Source organism: Gopherus evgoodei, chromosome 6 (assembly GCF_007399415.2).
Source record: "Gopherus evgoodei ecotype Sinaloan lineage chromosome 6, rGopEvg1_v1.p, whole genome shotgun sequence".
Taxonomy (NCBI): Eukaryota; Metazoa; Chordata; order Testudines; family Testudinidae; genus Gopherus; species Gopherus evgoodei.
In genome coordinates, this window is record NC_044327.1 from 48,547,915 (window position 1) to 48,566,957 (window position 19,043).

At 41.9% G+C, this 19,043-nt stretch overlaps 1 protein-coding gene across 3 annotated transcripts in view; it reads right to left on the minus strand.

The window, feature by feature from the left end:
* Nucleotides 1-816: 816 nt before the first annotated feature.
* Nucleotides 817-19,043, minus strand: part of SLC35D2 (solute carrier family 35 member D2) — a 34,483-nt gene continuing 16,256 nt past the window's right edge. For 2 of the 3 annotated variants that reach the window (XM_030567309.1, XM_030567311.1), the window contains 6 exons: nucleotides 18,324-18,426; nucleotides 16,271-16,363; nucleotides 10,300-10,367; nucleotides 8,798-8,876; nucleotides 5,886-5,968; nucleotides 4,530-5,150 (listed from right to left, as the gene is read on the minus strand). In XM_030567309.1, the coding sequence (XP_030423169.1) occupies nucleotides 5,063-5,150; nucleotides 5,886-5,968; nucleotides 8,798-8,876; nucleotides 10,300-10,367; nucleotides 16,271-16,363; nucleotides 18,324-18,426 (514 nt within the window). In that variant the 3' untranslated portion in view covers nucleotides 4,530-5,062. Of the gene's footprint in view, nucleotides 1,322-4,529; nucleotides 5,151-5,885; nucleotides 5,969-8,797; nucleotides 8,877-10,299; nucleotides 10,368-16,270; nucleotides 16,364-18,323; nucleotides 18,427-19,043 lie in introns of those variants that run through there. The other variant, XM_030567310.1, reaches the window with a different exon arrangement.

Sequence of the window (19,043 nt, forward strand, 5' to 3'; positions counted from 1 at the left end):
TGCAATTACTATATATTAAGCAATATTGTAATCCCACTGCTGTGCTAATCCTCTGATTATCAGTGAAAGCCATCCTGACTTCTTGCCCACCTGCTTAAAGTAGAATGATCAGGTAGTTTAGGCCCAAATTTGACTTTCTGGTGGTAGTGGTGGGGCAAAGGGAGTTTTACCAGACAACATGAACAGAAAAATGTTCAAGAATTTTTTTAAATATAAAAGAAAATATTTAAACAAATTAAAGTATTTCCTTGAATTGGCAGAATTGTACTAGATCATAATAGCCAGAAAGTAAAAGTGAAAGTGATGAACATGCTTTCAAGCAGCAGTATACCATGTCACACTGAGACTTTTGAGGTATGTCTACACTGCAACTGAAAACCCTTGGCTGCCCTGGGTCAGCTGACTTGGGCTCACGGGGCTCAGGCGAAGGGGCTGTTTAACTGTGAAGTAGACATTCAGGTCTGGGCTGCAGCCTGAGCTCTAGGATCCTCTTAACACAGGGCCTAGAGCACAGGCTCCAGCATAAGCCTGAACATCCACACTACAGTTAAATAGCCCCTTAGCCCAAGCCCAAGTCAGCTGGCATGGGCCAGCCGTGGGTTTTTAATTGCAGCTTAGACATAACCTCCGTGCACTGTAGGAGCGTCCATGTGTGACATTACTGTGCAATCAACTTTAATAATATAATGGAGATATACCTATCTCATAGAACTGGAAGGGACCCTGAAAAGTCATGGAGTTCAGCCCCCTGCCTTCACTAGCAGGATCAAGTACTGACTTTGCCCCAGATTCCTTAGTGGCCCCCTCAAAGATTGAACTCACAACCCTTGGTTTAGCAGGCCAATGCTCAAACCACTGAGCTATCCCTCCCCCAACTGTGGGCCCACACCCTAGTTTACTGCACAGAAACATACCAGATACATAAGCCCTAAAGAAAATTAGTTCAACCAGAAAACAATCTAGCCATAACTGCTTTCTGGATTGGGATATGAAAGGTAGAGTTACAATATAGGCTTGATCACAGCATGCAGCCCCAACTCCAGACAGTGGAAATGCAGGGTTGCATCACTCAGCAGGAGTGATGAAGATGTATCTCTAGCAGGCAAAATACCTTCCAGAGCTAGAAAGAGACCAACTGTGCCACTTTTGGGGAAGGTGCAGTGTCTCTGCTCTCATCACTTTGGAGATGCTTGCCTTTACGACAGTACAGATCCTGGGAACACAAGGATGACTCTTGTGTTAGACTCTTGAGCAGGGAGAGGTTCTTTGTTCTCCAGTCTGGCCCTAGATGTAGGGCTGGCAGAAAATGGTTATACAGTACCTGTGACAATTTGAGGTAATTTTCAGTTTCATGCTAAAAAACTATTAATGAGCAAGTTAAATACCCTGCAAAAAAGATTTCAATAATCAAGCAGCATGGTTTATATTTTAAATTAAGTTAGTAAACACACTGACCAGACCAGAGTCCAAATGCTCCATGCAACACCCCCAACCTCTGAGGTTTGAAATCCAAACCTGGCTCTGGTTTTTGCAAATGGCCTCCATTTTTCTAAGCTGAAACATAACCATGGAAACAAACGCTCCCCAAACTTCAGGATGTTTGAAATCCACATCCATAATACGTGGCTCTCTAATACTAACAAAATACCAGAGTGTTGTCTGAACATCACAATGATAAAACAGCATTTCAATACCTGTTCTGCTTTCATTTAATAGTTAACAGAATGGAGATGTAAAGGTCACATACTGGTTTCTGGATTAGGGCTTGTCTGCACATGGAAATTTACTGGGATAGCTGTGCCAATATAATAATACCAATATAAGGAAACGTATTGACTTAGCTGTGTAGACAGCTCTTAGGCCATTCTTCGAACTGTTCAAAATGCGATGGTTTCACATTACAAAGCTTCATACAAACACTATTTTTGGTTTGATCCACACAGACCTCAGAAAGGAAATGAAGAAATGGGGCCATGAAGCATATGATACCCTCTCCTTTATCTGAATGGCCTGGGGTACAGCCAAAACTTTCAGATAACCGGACATTTGGAGAAACAGAAATGCTATTCTGAGCTGCAGTTTCACAGATAAAGAAATACAGGGAACACAGGGAGTAATGCTGATATTTCTAGGGGTATATCTACACTACAGCCACAGCACAGCTACGGTGCTGCAGCTGTGCCACTGTAGTGCCATAGTGTGGATGCTTCCAACATCAGCAGAAGGGATCCTTTCCATCTGTGTAGTTATGCACCCCTCCGAGAGGCAGTAGGTATATGGATGAAGAATCCTTCTGTTGACCTAGCAACATCCACACTGGGGGGTAGGTTGTCCTAACTATGGTGCTGAAGGCATGAAAATTTTCACAGCCCTGGGCAACATAGCAAGATTGACTTAAGTTTTAGGTGAAGGCCAGGCCTAGGACCTCAAGAATCTGTAGTTGCTGCTTGAGATCCAAACAGATCTTTTTTTTTTTTTACATTGTCCTGCCAAGCTGCGCAAACAAGATTAGATCTCACTAGCTGCAGTAACCAATAAGAACCACTATACAAATATAAAGAGGTTGAGTAGTGCTAGTGGTTGTTAAGAGGCTAATCGAGAATTTATCAGTGCGTGATTCACTAACATAGGGCTACATGGGGGCTGGGGGAGAATGCGTGGATTCGGATAAACTAGGATTTTTGGAAAAAGAGTATTTGGATAACTGGAATTATACTGTGTAAATGAGCGAGTTGTATAGAGAAGGTAAATTGGGGGCTTCTGTTCTCCCTTTCTCACAACACAACATGAGAACAAGGGGAAAATGAATGAAACTAAAAAGGTGAGAAATTCAAACTAATAAAAGGAAATACTTTTTTCACACAACACCTGATTAAGCTGTGGAACTTCTTGCCGCAGGAAGTCATTGCAGCCAAGAACTTAAGATTCAAAAAGAGAGTGGATACTTATATGGCTATCAAGAATATTCAGAGTTATAATTAATGAAAACAAAAATGTAGGAACCTTGTGCTTCAGTGCTTAAGCCAGACTCTATCTATTAGAGATCAGGGTGAGACTGGGAGATATCCTACATTTTTAGACTGTGGGATTCTGACAACTTCCTTTGAAACATTTGGTACTGGCCACTGTCAGAGAGGATACTGGACTAGATAGGCATTGCTGCTGACCCAAAATACCACTTCCTATGGTCCACATGGGTTTGTACTCCCCAAGTTTTGCTGAATTTGAATCTCAAATCTCAAACTGAAACTCAGATAATCAATACTATCCAGACCTACCTGGTTCCATGTCAAAACCTTGTGAAACTTCAACACTTCTCATGATTTCAACAGAAAATCATAACTTGGCTCATGTGTATCTGAAATTGAGAACCCTAACAATAATAATCATTCTACACTCCTGTGGCACCATCTGAGGATCAAATGCTTTGCAAAGATTGATTAATTTAACTTAACTATACACCCAGGGATGTAGGTAAATATATATTTTCTGTCTTTTCAAATAAGAAAACTGAGGCAGACAGCAGTTATGTTATTGTCCAACATCTATGGCAGAAGCAAGAACAGAACCCAGATCACCCAATTCAAGTTTTGTACTTCAACTACTGGACCTGTCCTTCCTCTCCTTACTGAATATTTGGGAACACAGTCTGAGTTCAGAGTACAGAAATAAACCAGATGAATTCTACATGGTTTCAGCTATCATTACGTACATGGCACACTGTGGGACATCAACAATTCTGCATCAATGAAACATTATTGCATAAAGTCAGTCTTCAGCGTGCCACTCGTTTTTTTCTGCTCTAGTCAGCAAACAGTAGCAGCATTTGCTGTGCAGTGTTCCAAGCTAAGCGCTGACAATGTGCAGAGGGGAACCTTTGATATCTAGGTATGCATACCTGAACAGAAATGAATTTACCTTTCTGGTCTCTCTCGTATTTTTCCATGCAGTACTGGCTAATCAGCCAAGTTATTTCTCTTTAAACAATAAATATTTCTCTCGCTGCCCATCTCTTCCTTTCATTTGATCCAGCAGAAAGTCAGAATAATCCACTGATGAAAAAACAACCATGATTGTGGCAACAGACTGTGATACCACAGAGGATGATAGCTTCTTTGGAAGAATTAAGCAGAGATTTGGTAGGATAAGAGAGGACTCCTTATTCAAAACATATTGGGGTGTACCCCGAGTTCCTCATTCAATTTTCAATCACTCCTTATCCAGGACAAACACCTTGGATCCAAGTATCAGAGGGGTAGCTATATTAGTCTGTATCCACAAAAACAATGAGGAGTCTGATGGCACCTTAAAGATTAACAGATTTATTTGGGCATAAGCTTTCATGAGTAAAAACCCCCACTTCTTCAGATGCATGGAATGACAATTACAGACACAGGCATAAATATATTGACACATGAAGAGAAGGGAGTTACCTTACAAGTGGAGAACCAATGTTGACAGGGCCAATTCAGTCAGATTGGATGTGGTTCACTCCCAATAATTGAAGAGGAGGTGTCAATACCAAAAGAGGGAAAACTGCTTTTGTAGTGAGCCAGGATCCAGTTGTAAAGTCATTTACACTAGTGCAAAGTGGGTGTAAAACCATTTTGATTTGGTAGCATTGTACACCCTCTTTGTAGATGTAAACAAGTCTGCAAGGTACAGAATAGAAATGAATCAAGCCCCCATTGTCTTTACTGGGAGTTTTGCCTCACAAAGATTGATGAAAACTGAGTAAGAAATTTAAGAATTGGCTGAGTACAAATATTGTCAATGGCAAGAAGAATAAAGACAGTTACAACTAGCCAATTACTTTGGATAGATGTTCCCATATTATAAGTCAGTCTTGGTGTAAAGAATAAAACAAAAATAAGTTGCGACACTGTGTGTAAGAACACTTTTGAGTCTATAAGATGTGTGTGCGCAATGGTAACTGAGGTACAGTTTTCTCATTTCAGATACATTCGTGCTGCACGTGCTTGATTAACTTCATGGTAGTGCTGTTTAGTGAGCTTGCATCTTCACTGCATTTCACATTATTCATTTTTGCTAGCTCTTTGAATCAAGATGTGTTTTCTACATCTGTAGGCTGCTTAGACTTGTTGTGGTCTCGTAATGTTAAAAATGAATATCTCAGTCCTCCTGCCATGCTAAAGAAGAGAGCAGATACAAGATCAGGGATACTTGCTGACAAAAATCATATATGTATATAACAACTTTCCTTCCAAAAGATTTCAAAGTGCTTTACAGACAGAGAACCAGATTCTCAGCTGGTGTCAATTTATATAGCTTAGAGCTACACTGATTTACATGAGCAGACAATCTGGCCCTGAATATACTGGGGAAGGGGAAAATCAATAAATAACCACTCGTTAGCACCTATATGGGATGGGATGGGATGCAGGTAACACAACACATTTTAAGAACTGGAAATGAAGAATGATTACTCCTACTGAAAGTACACCATCCTGGCACACAGCTTCAGGGACAAGTCACAGGGATGAGTACATCTCATTGAATCAACATTCCCGTTTCCTGCAATACTTGGAGTTTCCTTAGCTGTCTCATCCCCAAACTGACAAGACCCAGCTCTGCTCACAAAAACTAATGAGCTACAGCTCTTAGTAGTAAAACTGCAGGTATATCTATATAATTACAATCTTAACATGACAAAATAAATATACAGAAACAAACATAAATAGATGTAAAAATTAGAACTGATCCTATTGAATTTTACATCCTGAGGCAACATATAGCACTCGCCCAGTCACAGGTTTCAAAATTACCTCAACCAAATTGGCCAACTGAAACAAAAACAAAACTAGTGCTCATTAAGGAACAGTTTCTCTGTTTTACCAAATGAAGACCATTCAGATTCCACTTACCAAATATTTAGCCCTATAAAGTTTAATATAGAGAATATGTAGTCTCCACCAACCAACATTCCAATATAAGCAATGGATATATTCTGAAAAGAAATCAAAAGCCATGCATTAACTAAACAATTTTAGCCTTTGAGAATTTAAATGTCATCAAGTTAATTTGCTTTTGAACATGTTTAGTTGTTGTCCCTTCAAAAACTATTACTAAAATCAGTTTCACAGTGTGGCAAGTTTATTGATAATGTAAAAACAATATATATAATAAACATTCATCATTTTCCCAAATATGAACAATTCCCTACAAGCTGATTTGAGTAGAACGTTTTTGAAGGACCAGAAATCCCAAGGACTATTTCCTTAATACTTTTCTATGTACCTTTTTTGCAGGGTACATTTTCAGCTGAGCCCAACCTCTCTTTTTCAGGTGAAAATCTCAGCATCTGTGTCTACAGCATCTTGATTTACGTTTGCAATTGTGTAGAAGTTCAGGTATTCAGATTTGCACTAGCTATTCAAGTGTAGGTACAAATTGGAGCGCCCTGGCCCCCCAAAAATGGATGCTACTTTTTGTGATATAAGGAGGGTTCCTCTTCACTACAAAAGGGTGTGTTCTTAACTCAGGTTAAAATAGCAGTGAAGAGCAGCAGCAACTCAGCCTTTAATTTGGGCTAGAAGCTCAAGTTCAATGCCAGCCTCCCCTTTAGGCTCTAACTCACACTGCTAACCTAAGTTAAAAGCTAAATTGCTGTGTTTTCACTGCCATTTTAAGCTGAGTTAGCTCACATGGATTAGTTAGCCTATGTTAAGAACACATTCTTTCTCACAGTGAAGACATACTCTAAGATTAATTTCACCTCCAATTTCCTGAAAATTGGTCTCATGTCCTTCAAAAAGGAGGGGGGGAAAAGTGTTGGAAAATTAAAAAAAAAGAATAAAAAATGATTTATTGTTCTTCTACAGGGTTCAGTGTTTTGCTCTGCAGCATGAAAAGGCAATCAGACCATTTGGCCGTAGGTCAATATGGACACATCTTTTAATAATAAAAAAAAAAGTTTTAAAAAATGATTTTTTTCCTGGAAAGGTATTATGTACTGTGCTCATTTTGCCCTCACTTTTGTTTCACAAATTTTGGCATCTAGTTCGGTCAATGACCTCATTTCTATTGAGTGTTAGAGTCACAAAGTGCCTTTCAAAATTCAAAAAACCTTTCAGAAATCAGTTATGCTATTTTTATTTAGTCATTGTCTTCTTCTGTGTGGCTTAACACCACAAATGTTAGCTGTCCACACCTCAACTGGCAATCCAATTAACTGCTTCACGTGACATAGAATGGATGGCAGAGATATCACCAGGATCAGATCATTTGGGACATTAATTAATTATGTGTTTCCTACTTTGAAATCTGTTTCTACAGTCACAAATAGGATTGTATCTCAGTTTCCATTTATGGAGAATGTAGGAGCATCTGTCTTCTGATGTGTGGATGCGATTCAAAGTGGACCATATTTCCTAGGGGAGTGAAAAGCCACTGGGTCCTTAATTGTTTGTTCAGGACTTTGGCATCCTTCCACCTTGCTCACCAGTGATTTTCCATGGAAAATCTAAGTCTTCGGTGCTCTTGCAGTGCAAGCCAAAAAGATTTAGTGGATTTGAGTCAGAATTTCTGTATCGGTGGGTAGTCATGTTAGTCTGTATCCATAATAACAACAAGGAGTCCAGTGGCACCTTACAGATTTATTTAGATTTATTTGGGCATAAGCTTTCGTGGGTAAAAAACCCACTTCTTCAGATGCATGGAGTGAAAATTACAGATGCAGGTATTCTGACCAAATTTCAGTATGTTATTTGGGTCTTCGTGTATTGGAAGACCCTTGTTCCCTGTTTATGATGGAATGCCTAAAGGATTCTTATGCCACTTCACATTTGGGGTGGGAATATGTGAACCCAGTCTAGAAAGCAATGTCTATCGCATTGATTTTATTGTGCCTGTAATGATCCACATTTCTTTAGTTATTTTACAATTTGTAATGTGCCCTATCCAGATGTCTCAGGGCACATGTACATATTTTAAAATAATAATGCATGGATCAGATCTGAGAGATAAGGTTTCCACTTCAATGTTTGCCAAAATTAGAAAACATTCAGAAGACAGTGACTTCAATGTTCCTTTGACAAATGTAAACATGTTGGAGCCATCCAAATGGGGCTTCTCTAAGCTTTTGCATCCAGTCCAACCAAGGCCACTCTAGAGGAGATGCTTAGGATCTTCTCTCCTTCGTTCGGACTGCGAACCATTTTACCAGGCGCTTTTTTTTTTTTTTTTTAACCAGTACTCTTCTTTCGTTTGACAATCCTTGTGTTCTCCTCCATGAATTGGCTGGTAAGAGGTGCTTGTGCAGTCAGTGACTTCTCACATGGACACTCAGGCCTTATGTACATGAGGGAGTTGCACTTTTGTTATTTTAAATTGGTTTAGTTAAACCATGCTTTGCTTGTATTATCTTAAGTCAATTAGGAATTGGTTTAAGATAAACCAAAATAAGTCATTCCAGCTGAAATAAATGTGTTCACGCAGGAGCTTGCATCAGATTAACTAAATCAGCTTAAAATCATGCCTTTAATTACACCGGTGCAGCTTTATTAAGCAGCCAAGGCCTGAGTCATGTTCATTTCTACAATACATCTGAGCTTCACTTAGTCCTGGGAGAAATTATACCCATTCTCCTAATGTGGATCTCCTGTACTGGAAAATGTAGCACTCCCACCAAGACATGAATTAGCTATTTGTTGTGTTTCCAGCTCATACATATACTCACAACATCAGCAAGACAGTTGGTGACTGAATACTCTTCACCATGTTCTGAATATTCTTCATTATTTCAGTGTACTCACTCTTTTTTCCTGCTACCACTTACCTTGATTGCACCAACCACTGATGTCGTAAGTGCAGAATTGTAATGGCTGCATAAGACTGTAGAATACATTAAGAGAAACCTAAGGCAAAGAAATAAATCATAGTAAATTCATTCCACATGAATCTATTAAACAATTCAACATTATAGAATGGTACTCCAGTTAAATCAGAAGTAAAAGGTTTATGACTTTTAAAGTAAAAAACATATGACTGACATGGGTTACATTAAGTACAGTACTGAATGGTTCCACTTCAGGGTGACCCAGGATAGTAAGGTTTACATTAGCACTTCTAGTGCTAAATTGTGCTACAGCTTTTATAGAGATTGTGTTTCTATCTCTGTCCATAGGTTTGTGGACTACTCCTAAACTGACCTAGGTCCTGATCCTTCAAGGCACGGACAGCTTCCAAGAGGTGCTAAGCATCCTTATCTCTTATTAACATCAATGGGAATCAAGGATGCCCAGTAACACTTTGAAGTGCTCAGGACCTTATATGATCAAGGCCCTACTGAAGTCCTCAAACTTATCAGTTCCTTTAAAGTGCATTTAACATTCTGAAAAAACAGCTCTAAAAAAAGACATGGTAAGATTATGGTTTAGTTTCTTTTAATGACTCCCATACCAAATTTGTTCAGATTACAAGTCTAAAAATGATTTTTATAAATGTCAGCTGTGCAAGCCCCACCCGAGAGGCGCATCAGGCTGCATCTTCTCTGCCTCTTAAATCACCACCAGCAGGGGCGACTGTAGGTATTTTGCCGCCCCAAGCACGGCAGGCAGACTGCCTTCGGTGGCTAGCCTGTGGGAGGTCCCCGGTCCTGCGGATTCGGCAGCATGCCTGCAGGAGGTCCGCCGAAGCCGCGGGACCAGTGGACCCTCCACAGACATGCAGCCAAAGGCAAGCCGCTTGCTGCCCTCGCGGCGACCGGCAGAGCGCCCCCTGTGGCTTGCCGCCCCAGGCACGTGCTTGGCATGCTGGTGCCTGGAGCCGCCCCTGACCACCAGTAGTACCAATTTCGTTATGTGTACTTACTTGACACCGGTTGGTGATGCAGTGAGACAGAACAGAATCCAGCTCACTTTCCTATATTTGTATTTGCTCTGCTAACTGTAGCAAAGGCTTGTGTTTTATTCATATTCATCATTTTTATAGCACCTGAATTGTGCTAAGTGCTTTAAAGAATAAATAAACATGGCCCCTACCCTAAAGAATATGCAATCTATTAAACTCAGTGAAACAAGCTCATATAATTTGGAGATGCCATTTTATAGTCATGTTTCTGACCACCACAGTTAAAAAACAACAACAAATGCCAGCAAGTGTTCTGATCATAGTCCACGTCCTGAGCTTTACCATCTTACATTTCAATGAAGCACATTCTCCTAGAAATTCCCAGAGAACTATCTTGAGTATTTACTATTTTCTGCCTAACTAACTACATTTCTGAGAGATGAAATAAAATTGCTGCTAAAACCTCTTCACTTATCACTGCCTTCTTACCCCATGAAGCAGGAGAGAAGAAACTGAAAGAGAAAAAAAAAATTTGTCCAGTACTTGAAATCTATGACCTGTTAAAAAGAAAGAAATATGCAATTAAATACTGTATAATTAAATACGGTATATACATTCATGGAAATGTTAAAATGAAAATGTCCAAAATAAGAAAAACAATTGATTACAATTCATGCTAGAATTATGGAGGGTTTATATTTATCTGGGAGATAGCATGCTAAATGTATAAATCTAACAGTACAATTGATTTGTAACATATTCTTTAATTTTGTCTGGTATAGCAATCTTTACAGAGCAGTCACATTAGACTGCATGTTGCAAACACTATGCAACAAATGAATAATTCTTTATACAGAATCTTGGTGTGAATTCTCATTCATTGATGCTGTTGCCTAATTGTTGCATATTAATGATATGCACTAACTAGAATTTACACTAAGGGTATGTCTACTCTACCCGCCGGATAGGCGGGCAGCTATCAATCTATTGAGGATCAATTTATTGCAGGTAGTGTAGACACAATAAACCAATCCCTGATCACTCTCCAATTGACTGCTGAACTCCAGCAGTGCGAGAGGCGGAAGCAAAGTTGACGGGGGAGCCGTGGCCGTCGATCCAGCACTGTGAGGACGCCAAGTAAGAAATTTTAATTAAATCTAAGATACGTCGACTTCAGTTACACTATTCTCGTAGCTGAAGTTGCGTATCTTAGATCGCACCCTCCGCCCCAGTGTAGACCAGACCTAAAACTAGTGAAAGGATAAAGAATTAAATCTTCTCCAGAAAAGACACCTATTCCATCTATGTATTGCATATTCACAGCTTTGAGGGTCTAATTCTGCACCTACTGAAAGCAAAGGGAGCATTGCTACAGATATTACTGGATACAGGATCAGACCCCAATCCTTCTTTTCTGTGAGATTTTACAAATGAATGTGACTTTTCGAAGGTTTTCAAGCATGAGATTAGATATAAGCAGCTCTGAGATCTAGTCTTCTCTCTGCCACAGGCTTCTGATGTGACTCAGGGCAAGTCACTTAACCTGCCTGGGCCTCAATTTCTTCCTGTACAGCTTGAGATGATGATTCTTAATCTTACAGGAGAGTTTTGTGACTAAAATATGTAAATATTTGTAAAGCACTAGGAGATCCTTGGATAGAAAGGACTATAGCCCCAATCGTGCAAAACATCCTTATTCACTTAATTAGACCCATTCTGCTCAACCCAGGTAAGGATTACTGACAATTCAATGGGACTACTCATATGAGAAAGTGTGTGCAGGATTCAGCATTCAGATACAATGGGGATGGGCAACAGTATCAAACAGTAAGGTATCATTTAGAGCGAGGGGGAAACTTTACCTTTGGAAACGTCCTCACCTATTAAAATAACGCACCCTCTTTTATGCTATCTTTCATAGATGTAAACCAGGGCTTAGTTTTCATAAGTGGAGTTAAGATCCACACCTTCTTTTACAAGCATACGTACTGCATGTTGCATGCAAACCAGGAATTTATGCACATACAAGCAGGCAGGCACCTGCTAGCCTTGTTTACATGCAGTTCTCCAGTTACTGGGAACAGATGGTAAATGTGCACGCAAAGAAGAAATGCAATTTGACCTCTCTGCATTTTGAAAATCAGACCCCTCCAAGTGACTTGTTTGGATTCTTAGGGCTGGACTACACTACGGGGGAAAATCGATCTTAGATACGCAACATCAGCTACGTGAATAATGTAGCTGAAGTCGAAGTATCTAAGATCGAATTACTCACCGTCCTCACGGCGCGGGATCGATGTCCGCGGCTCCCCCTGTTGATTCCGCAACTCCGTTCAGGTTGGTGGAGTTATGGAATTGATATAAGCGCGTTCGGGGATCGATATATCGCGTCTAGATGAGACGCGATATATCGATCCCCGAGCAATCGATTGCTACCCGCCGATACGGCGGGTAGTGAAGACGTACCCTTAGTTGTAGCTGCTTTGGGGATTAACAACACCCATTATGCATAGCCTTATGAAAGGAAGGGCTAGCTATACTGAACACTCATTTTTCTACCACTTTCACATATGGGTGTTGTGCAATATTTTCTTGGAAGTGCGCATGCTTTTGCCTTTGAGGTGAAAAGAAGCCCTTACTGTGCTCCCTAAAAATATGCAATTGTGCGTGGTGGGGAGAGATCAAAACACTCGCTTTTGTTAACAAGATTTGTTCCCAGTGTGCAAGGGCAGGACTACTTCATATCTGAAAAATTTCATTTATCTAGTCAAACAAAAGGCTCATATCACTCTGAAGGTTGTTCCTTGGGAAGAAACACAACTAAACAAAAAATTCACATATCAGTCACTACTAAATGTGTCAATAAGATTCATTTGCATTAACTCTGATGATGAACTGGAATCATGATTGTTACAGTTACTGAAGACACTTTCTGTTTTGTTAGTTCATACTCCACTAACAATCAATCAGCCAGCTGTGTTAAGGACAAATTAATAACAAGACACTCCTAGATTACCCCTTGCTCACAGACAGCCTATGAAATGCTTTACTCTACCAGATCTGTATGAGTCGCCAGGAGTGGGAACAGTTTCCATTCCACACAGATTGAATACAAATATTTTGGTTGGCATGTGGTTGTCTCTTCTTATTAGAGGCACAGATTGCACAGTGCCCATATTGGATTACAGTAGAAAACCTTGTAATGTAGCACCAACGCAACAAAAATTTCTGTTACATGACAACCAGGTAAAAACAGGTATCTCCCTTGATCTACAGATCATTCGTCAATGTTTCTACATTACCATGGCATTTTCCATTATTTGAAGTAAATATTCATCATGCTGGCTCAGCTATACAGGTGTCTCCTATTCATAGTAATGGAACTTAATTCTAATAGGTACAAATATGTGTTCTCAATAGCCATGATACATTTGTGGGGCAGGGTCTTTTTAAAAATAAACTGTGCATGAAATTGCTTGTGAAAGGTGCCAGAGCAACAGCCCAGCACAATGAGATCCTTGATTTATTCGCAGAACAAGCATGGCGCAGACTGCAGCAGAGCAGACTTCCTCATGCATTCCTATAAAAATGCCTCAATCTTGCCTTAGAGGGATCACATCTAAGTGTGAGAGAACAGTTCAATCCCTATAACCACATAAGCTTAGCCTCCACCGAGACTGCCAACTAGGGAGACAGCTGTGTTTTCTGTGATGGGGATACAGGTTCACTGGACTGAAGCCACAAGATGATGTTTTGCACAAGGACTGAACAAATATATTTGTAGTGGGTGACAATGTTCCAGGTAACTGCAGAATTTTAGGAACACACCGGTATGAATGTCACAAAGAACTAGATGCCTAACAACATGCAGCAAAGAACAATATAATGAATACTACTACTACTACTACTAATACATAAACTCTTATACAGCACTTTCCAGCAGTAGGTCGCAAAGCACTTTACAAAGGGGTCAGTATTAGTAACCCCATTTTACAGATGGGGAAACTGAGGCACAGAGCAGTGACAATGTGACTTACCCCAGGTCATCCAGCAGGCCAGTGGCAGAGCCAGGAATAGAAAGTGGGTCTCCAGTGCTCTATCCACTGTGCAACACTGCCTCCACTTAAGTGCTATAGTTATCTATGAAGGGCCACTGAGCTATCATGAGCTAAGTGATATGTAGGTCACAAGTGTGAATTGGATCTAGCTAACTCTGAATCAGGGCCGGCTTTAGGCCAATTTGCCTGATTCCTGGGAATTGGGCCCCGCGCCTAAGAGGGCCCCGCGCTTTAGGTGCCTTTTAAATTTTTTTACTTACCCTGGCTGCGGTCTGCTCCGGGGTCTTCCATGGCCCTGCTCCCCTGACCAAAGCACCGGCAGGAGCGCGGCTGCCCCACAGCCCCGCTTTCTTAGCTGGAGCTCTGACCAGAGCGCCACAAGCCCCGCGGCCCCGCTCTCCTGGCTGGAGCTCTGGCCGGAGCGTGACAAGCCCCGCGGCCCTGGCTGGAGCTCTGTCCGGAGCGCGACAAGCCCCGCGGCCCCGGCTGGAGCTCTGGCCGGAGCGCGACAAGCCCCGCGGCCCCGGCTGGAGCTCTGGCCGGAGCGCGACAAGCCCCGCGGCCCCGGCTGGAGCTCTGGCCGGAGCGCGACAAGCCCCGCGGCCCTGGCTAGAGCTCCGGCAGGAGCCCCGCAAGCCCTGCGGCCCCGCTCTCCTGGCTGGAGCTCCGGCTGGAGCACGGCAAGCCCCGTGCCCCTGGCTGGAGCTCCGGGCCCTTTAAATAGCCCCCAGAGCCCTGGGATAGCAGGGGGCTCTGGGGGCTATTTAAAGGGCCAGGGCTCCTGCTGCCTCTGCCACCCCGGTCCTTTAAATAGCCGCTGGAGCCCCGCCGCCCCCATGCATTCCCCAGGGCTCCCACGGCTATTTAAAAGGTCCGGGGCGGGGTAGAAGCTGGGGAGTCCTGAACCCTTTAAATAGCCCCCAGAGCCCTGGGATAGCGGGGGGTTTGGGGGCTTTTTAAAGGGCTGGAGCTCCAGCTGCCTCTGCTGCACCCCCTGCCCTGCCCGCACCAGCCCCGCCCCCAGCTGCCTGCAGCCAGCTCTGCCCCCCCTGCCCACAGCCAGCCCTTACCAAACCCCCTGCCCTGTTTCCAGCCAACCCCTGCCACACACCCCTGCCTGCACCAGCCCTGCACTGCCCACCCTGCCCTGTCTCCAGCCAACCCCTGCTGCACCCCCCTGCCTGAAGCCAGCCCGCCCCACACTCCCCTGTCTCCAGCCAGCCCCGCACCCCTTGCCCTGCCTGCAGCCAGACCCTACCTCCAGTCAGCCCGTGCCCTGCCTCGAACCAGCCCCATGTCCACTGCTGCCCTGCAGTTCCCAGGCTAGTAACCTGCACACCTGCTTCAATGAGGGGGGCAGGAAGCAGCGGGAACCCACACATGTGCACGCCCCCAGGGAGTGGCGGGGACCCACACATGTGAAACGGCAGTCATTAATAACCAATCAACAGCATATATGATGCAATGTACATAATATACAATTTTATTATTTATATAGTTATGGAAAGTAAATTATACATGGAAGAAATGGAAGGCTTTCTTTTTTTTACACTTTTTTCTTTTTAAGTCATCCCTGCCAGGGCCCTGCCGAAAGTGTTTGAATTGGGCCCCGCACTTCCTAAAGCTGGCCCTGCTCTGAATATTCTCTCTTTGATAGAAGAATAGATGGCATGGAAGTTGCTTGCTTTGGCTAATCTCAGCCTCATTTTAGAGCATTTGGCAAAACTGAAAGCTCATAAATCACATGACACAGCTGGGGCCTTATTTTGGGCACACTAATTCCAGCTGCTATTCAATAGTCTTTAGTAAGTTTTGCACACTGACTGAAAGAGGACTAGTAATATGGCTAAAGACCAATAATTACAGTAAGGGTTTGCAGGACCTTTCTGGTGAAGAAAAAGTCCAAGCTATACAGAATCCAAATGCTGGCCTCCAAATACAGAGGGAAATGTGCCTTGTTAAAGTAGAGAGTCAAAATGAGAGATACTGAGAGTAGTAATCTCAAAGTTCTAACTGTAATGAAAAAGGTCAAAAGGAAAGACTATTGGGCTAATTAGTGTAGCTTTATTGGGTCTTTATCATGGGGAAAAAGCGCAAAAGTGAATTTACAATGTGATTACTCATCATTTTGTGTCATTTAACTTCACTACATTGAAAAAAAAATCTTCCTAGCTGGCTGAAGAATTCATGACCAGAACATAGCTGGACTAACACCACGTGCAATCCCAATGAAATTAACAGGATCACACAGAGATGTAGTTCAGGGCAGAATGTGGCCCTAAGTTTGGAGAATGGGGCTAGAGCATTTTGTTCCAAGGAACTCTAGATACAGCAAAATAACTAAAAGGGGTGAAATAATTAGGGTAGTGTACTAGTCTGAGATGTCTAATGGCGCTGCTCACCTGCTGAAGGTCTCCAGTGGAGAAGCTAATAATCATTGTGGGTATCACCATAAAATAAGCATTATAGAAAAGGATTCCATATTTTCCCAGCTCCTGTGAAAAATGAAACACACCTTTTGTAAACCTGGACCATTTGATAACAACCAACATCTCTGTAACAACCAACATCACTTCAGGCAATTTATTTATGAATGTGCCAATCTTCATGCAGTACAATTTAAATGACAAATTTGTTACCATTAGGTTTCAAAACTAAAGACTGAGCTGAGCTACCATTTCAGTCAGCCTGTCTGCAGACTCAGTAAAGCAACACTGCACTGGTTAACATTCAAACATACATATCCATAACCATACAGTTAGAAACTCAGTTAGGTCTAAATCTTTAACTGCTTTGTGTCACAAAGCCGAAGGATTTAGCCTGACATAACTGTCCATGAGAAAACTCATCACATCTAGCATAGGATAAATCTTCTGTAATGTAGGGCTGACACAGTCCTACATCACCTCCCCAGCCCTAGTGTAGTGGGTGTGACGAGGAGAAAAGGGATGATCCCAGGTTGGTAATATGGAGCGCTTTGAGTCACTGGCAACTGATGTAACCTAGAGCAATCTTGAGGCCGCTGTATATTTTGTTGGGGGATTTGCCTGGTACAGGAGAAGCCAAGAATCAAAGGAGTGCAAAGGTCACCTTTTAGCTACACTGTGTGGTCCCTGACTGTAGCCACATATATGGGGTTTAATTTTTGCTTTAAAATGAAAGCTTAAATTCTGCAGAAATAGATGCAGTACAATGTACAGAATAGGTTCAGTTTGACCTCTTTGATTACTAAAGGACATATACCCATTGTAGGGATGAAATCCTGGCCCCAGTGAAGTCAATGGTAAAAGTCTCATTGACTTCAGTAGGGACAGGATTTCACCCAAGGTGTTTAATGCTTGGTGTTTAATGCTATAAAGCCTGCCAGCTTTATAGCACTTCTTGTTTTGGAGAGCAAATTGCTTCTTGAATTACAAGGGATTAGGGCATAATCTGTCCTTTTGTGTTAGTTTATTCTTGCACCATTTTGTTTTGGTCATTTCTGCATTAGAAAAATGCAAAGAAAAACTGAAGGAAAGAAAAATTACAACTCCAAAATGGTTTCATTTTAAAAATAACAAACAGAGTAAAATTCAAAAATGTTGTTAGTTTGGAAAAAAAGTGTAAAATGATTGTGATATTAAATGCTTAATGGGGTCACAATACCACCCAGGTGGGTACAGCATGGAAAGAGGCAATCTTCCACAAAGTCCTTACACATATGCTATGTTCTTGTGGAATCATCCACTGGGGCAAGATGGTTCATTTTCCATGCACATTCAGTTTCAGGGCTCTCCAAAGCCACCTGTTATACCAGTATAGGGTGACTAGATGTCCCGATTTTATAAGGACAGTCCCAATTTTTGGGTCTTTTTCTTATATAGGCTCCTATTACCCCACCCCTGCACCCCTTGTCCCGGTTTTCCACATTTGCTGTCTGGTCACCCTATACCAGCATCACCACAACAGCTGGCACATTTAATGATAGAAAACACCTGGCTACTAAGAATTGGATTGAGATTAACATCACTCCCAACTCATTTTACATAATCTTTTGCTTTGATAAAGATCATTTGTGGCCAAAAAGTTGTTCTCCTCCAGATATGCATGATATCGTAAACACATTTTGCTTTTACTCTAGTTTTTGGATAGAATTACTTTTTGGGAAAGTGAGGTTTATTTTTTCCTTCTTTAGTAAAACAAGATTATGTTGCACTCTGCCTCAAAGGCTAAACTGGGTGAAAATCGAACATGTTACTCACCCATGTGTGGCTGAGAAATTCCTAACAGCTTCTCCCTAAGCCAATCTATATTAGAGTATGTACATTAACTGGAACATGAAGGCAAAAGAAATTGACTCTCTTTGTTAAATTTGGTGTTACCCCACTTGTACGCAAGAAGTCACATAACAATAGATGACTTTCCTTTATCACATGCACAAAGTGATGAAGTACAACCTAATCACCCGAAAATTACCTTTGGATCCATTTTCTGTTTAGTGTATACTCCATTTGCTGCTGTGAAGATATCATTTAGTAACACAAAGGTGTAGCCTTCCAAATTAAAAGAGAGATCTGATCTGGGAAAAAAATATATATATATATATTATACACACACACACACACACACACACACACACACACACACACACACACACACACACACACACACACACACACACACACACACACACGCATGCCTCACTTAACGTTGTAATTATGTTCCTGGAAAATGCAACTTTTAAGCAAAATGATGTTAAGCGAATCCAATTTCCCCATAAGAAATAATGTAAATGGGGGGGGGTTAGGTTCTAGGGAAATTTTTTTCACCAGACAAAAGACTCTCTCTCTATATATATACACATACACAGTATAAGTTTTAAACAAACAATTTAATACTCGTACACAGAGATGATGATTGTGAAGCTTGATTGAGGTGGTGAAGTCAGAGGGTGGGATATTTCTCGGGGAATGCCTTACTGCTAAATGATGAACTAGCAGTCGGCTGAGCCCTCAAGCAGGACGCTCCAGAGAGCAGCTCCAAGACAGAGGGCAGGAGCAGCACATGGCAGTCGGGGGAGGGACAGCTGAACTGCCGGCAATTGATAGCCTGCTGGGCGGCTGCCACACAGGAAACTTAGGGGAACAGGGAATTGATGGGGGGGCTGCCAGTTCAGCCTGGTTCCAAGCCCCCACC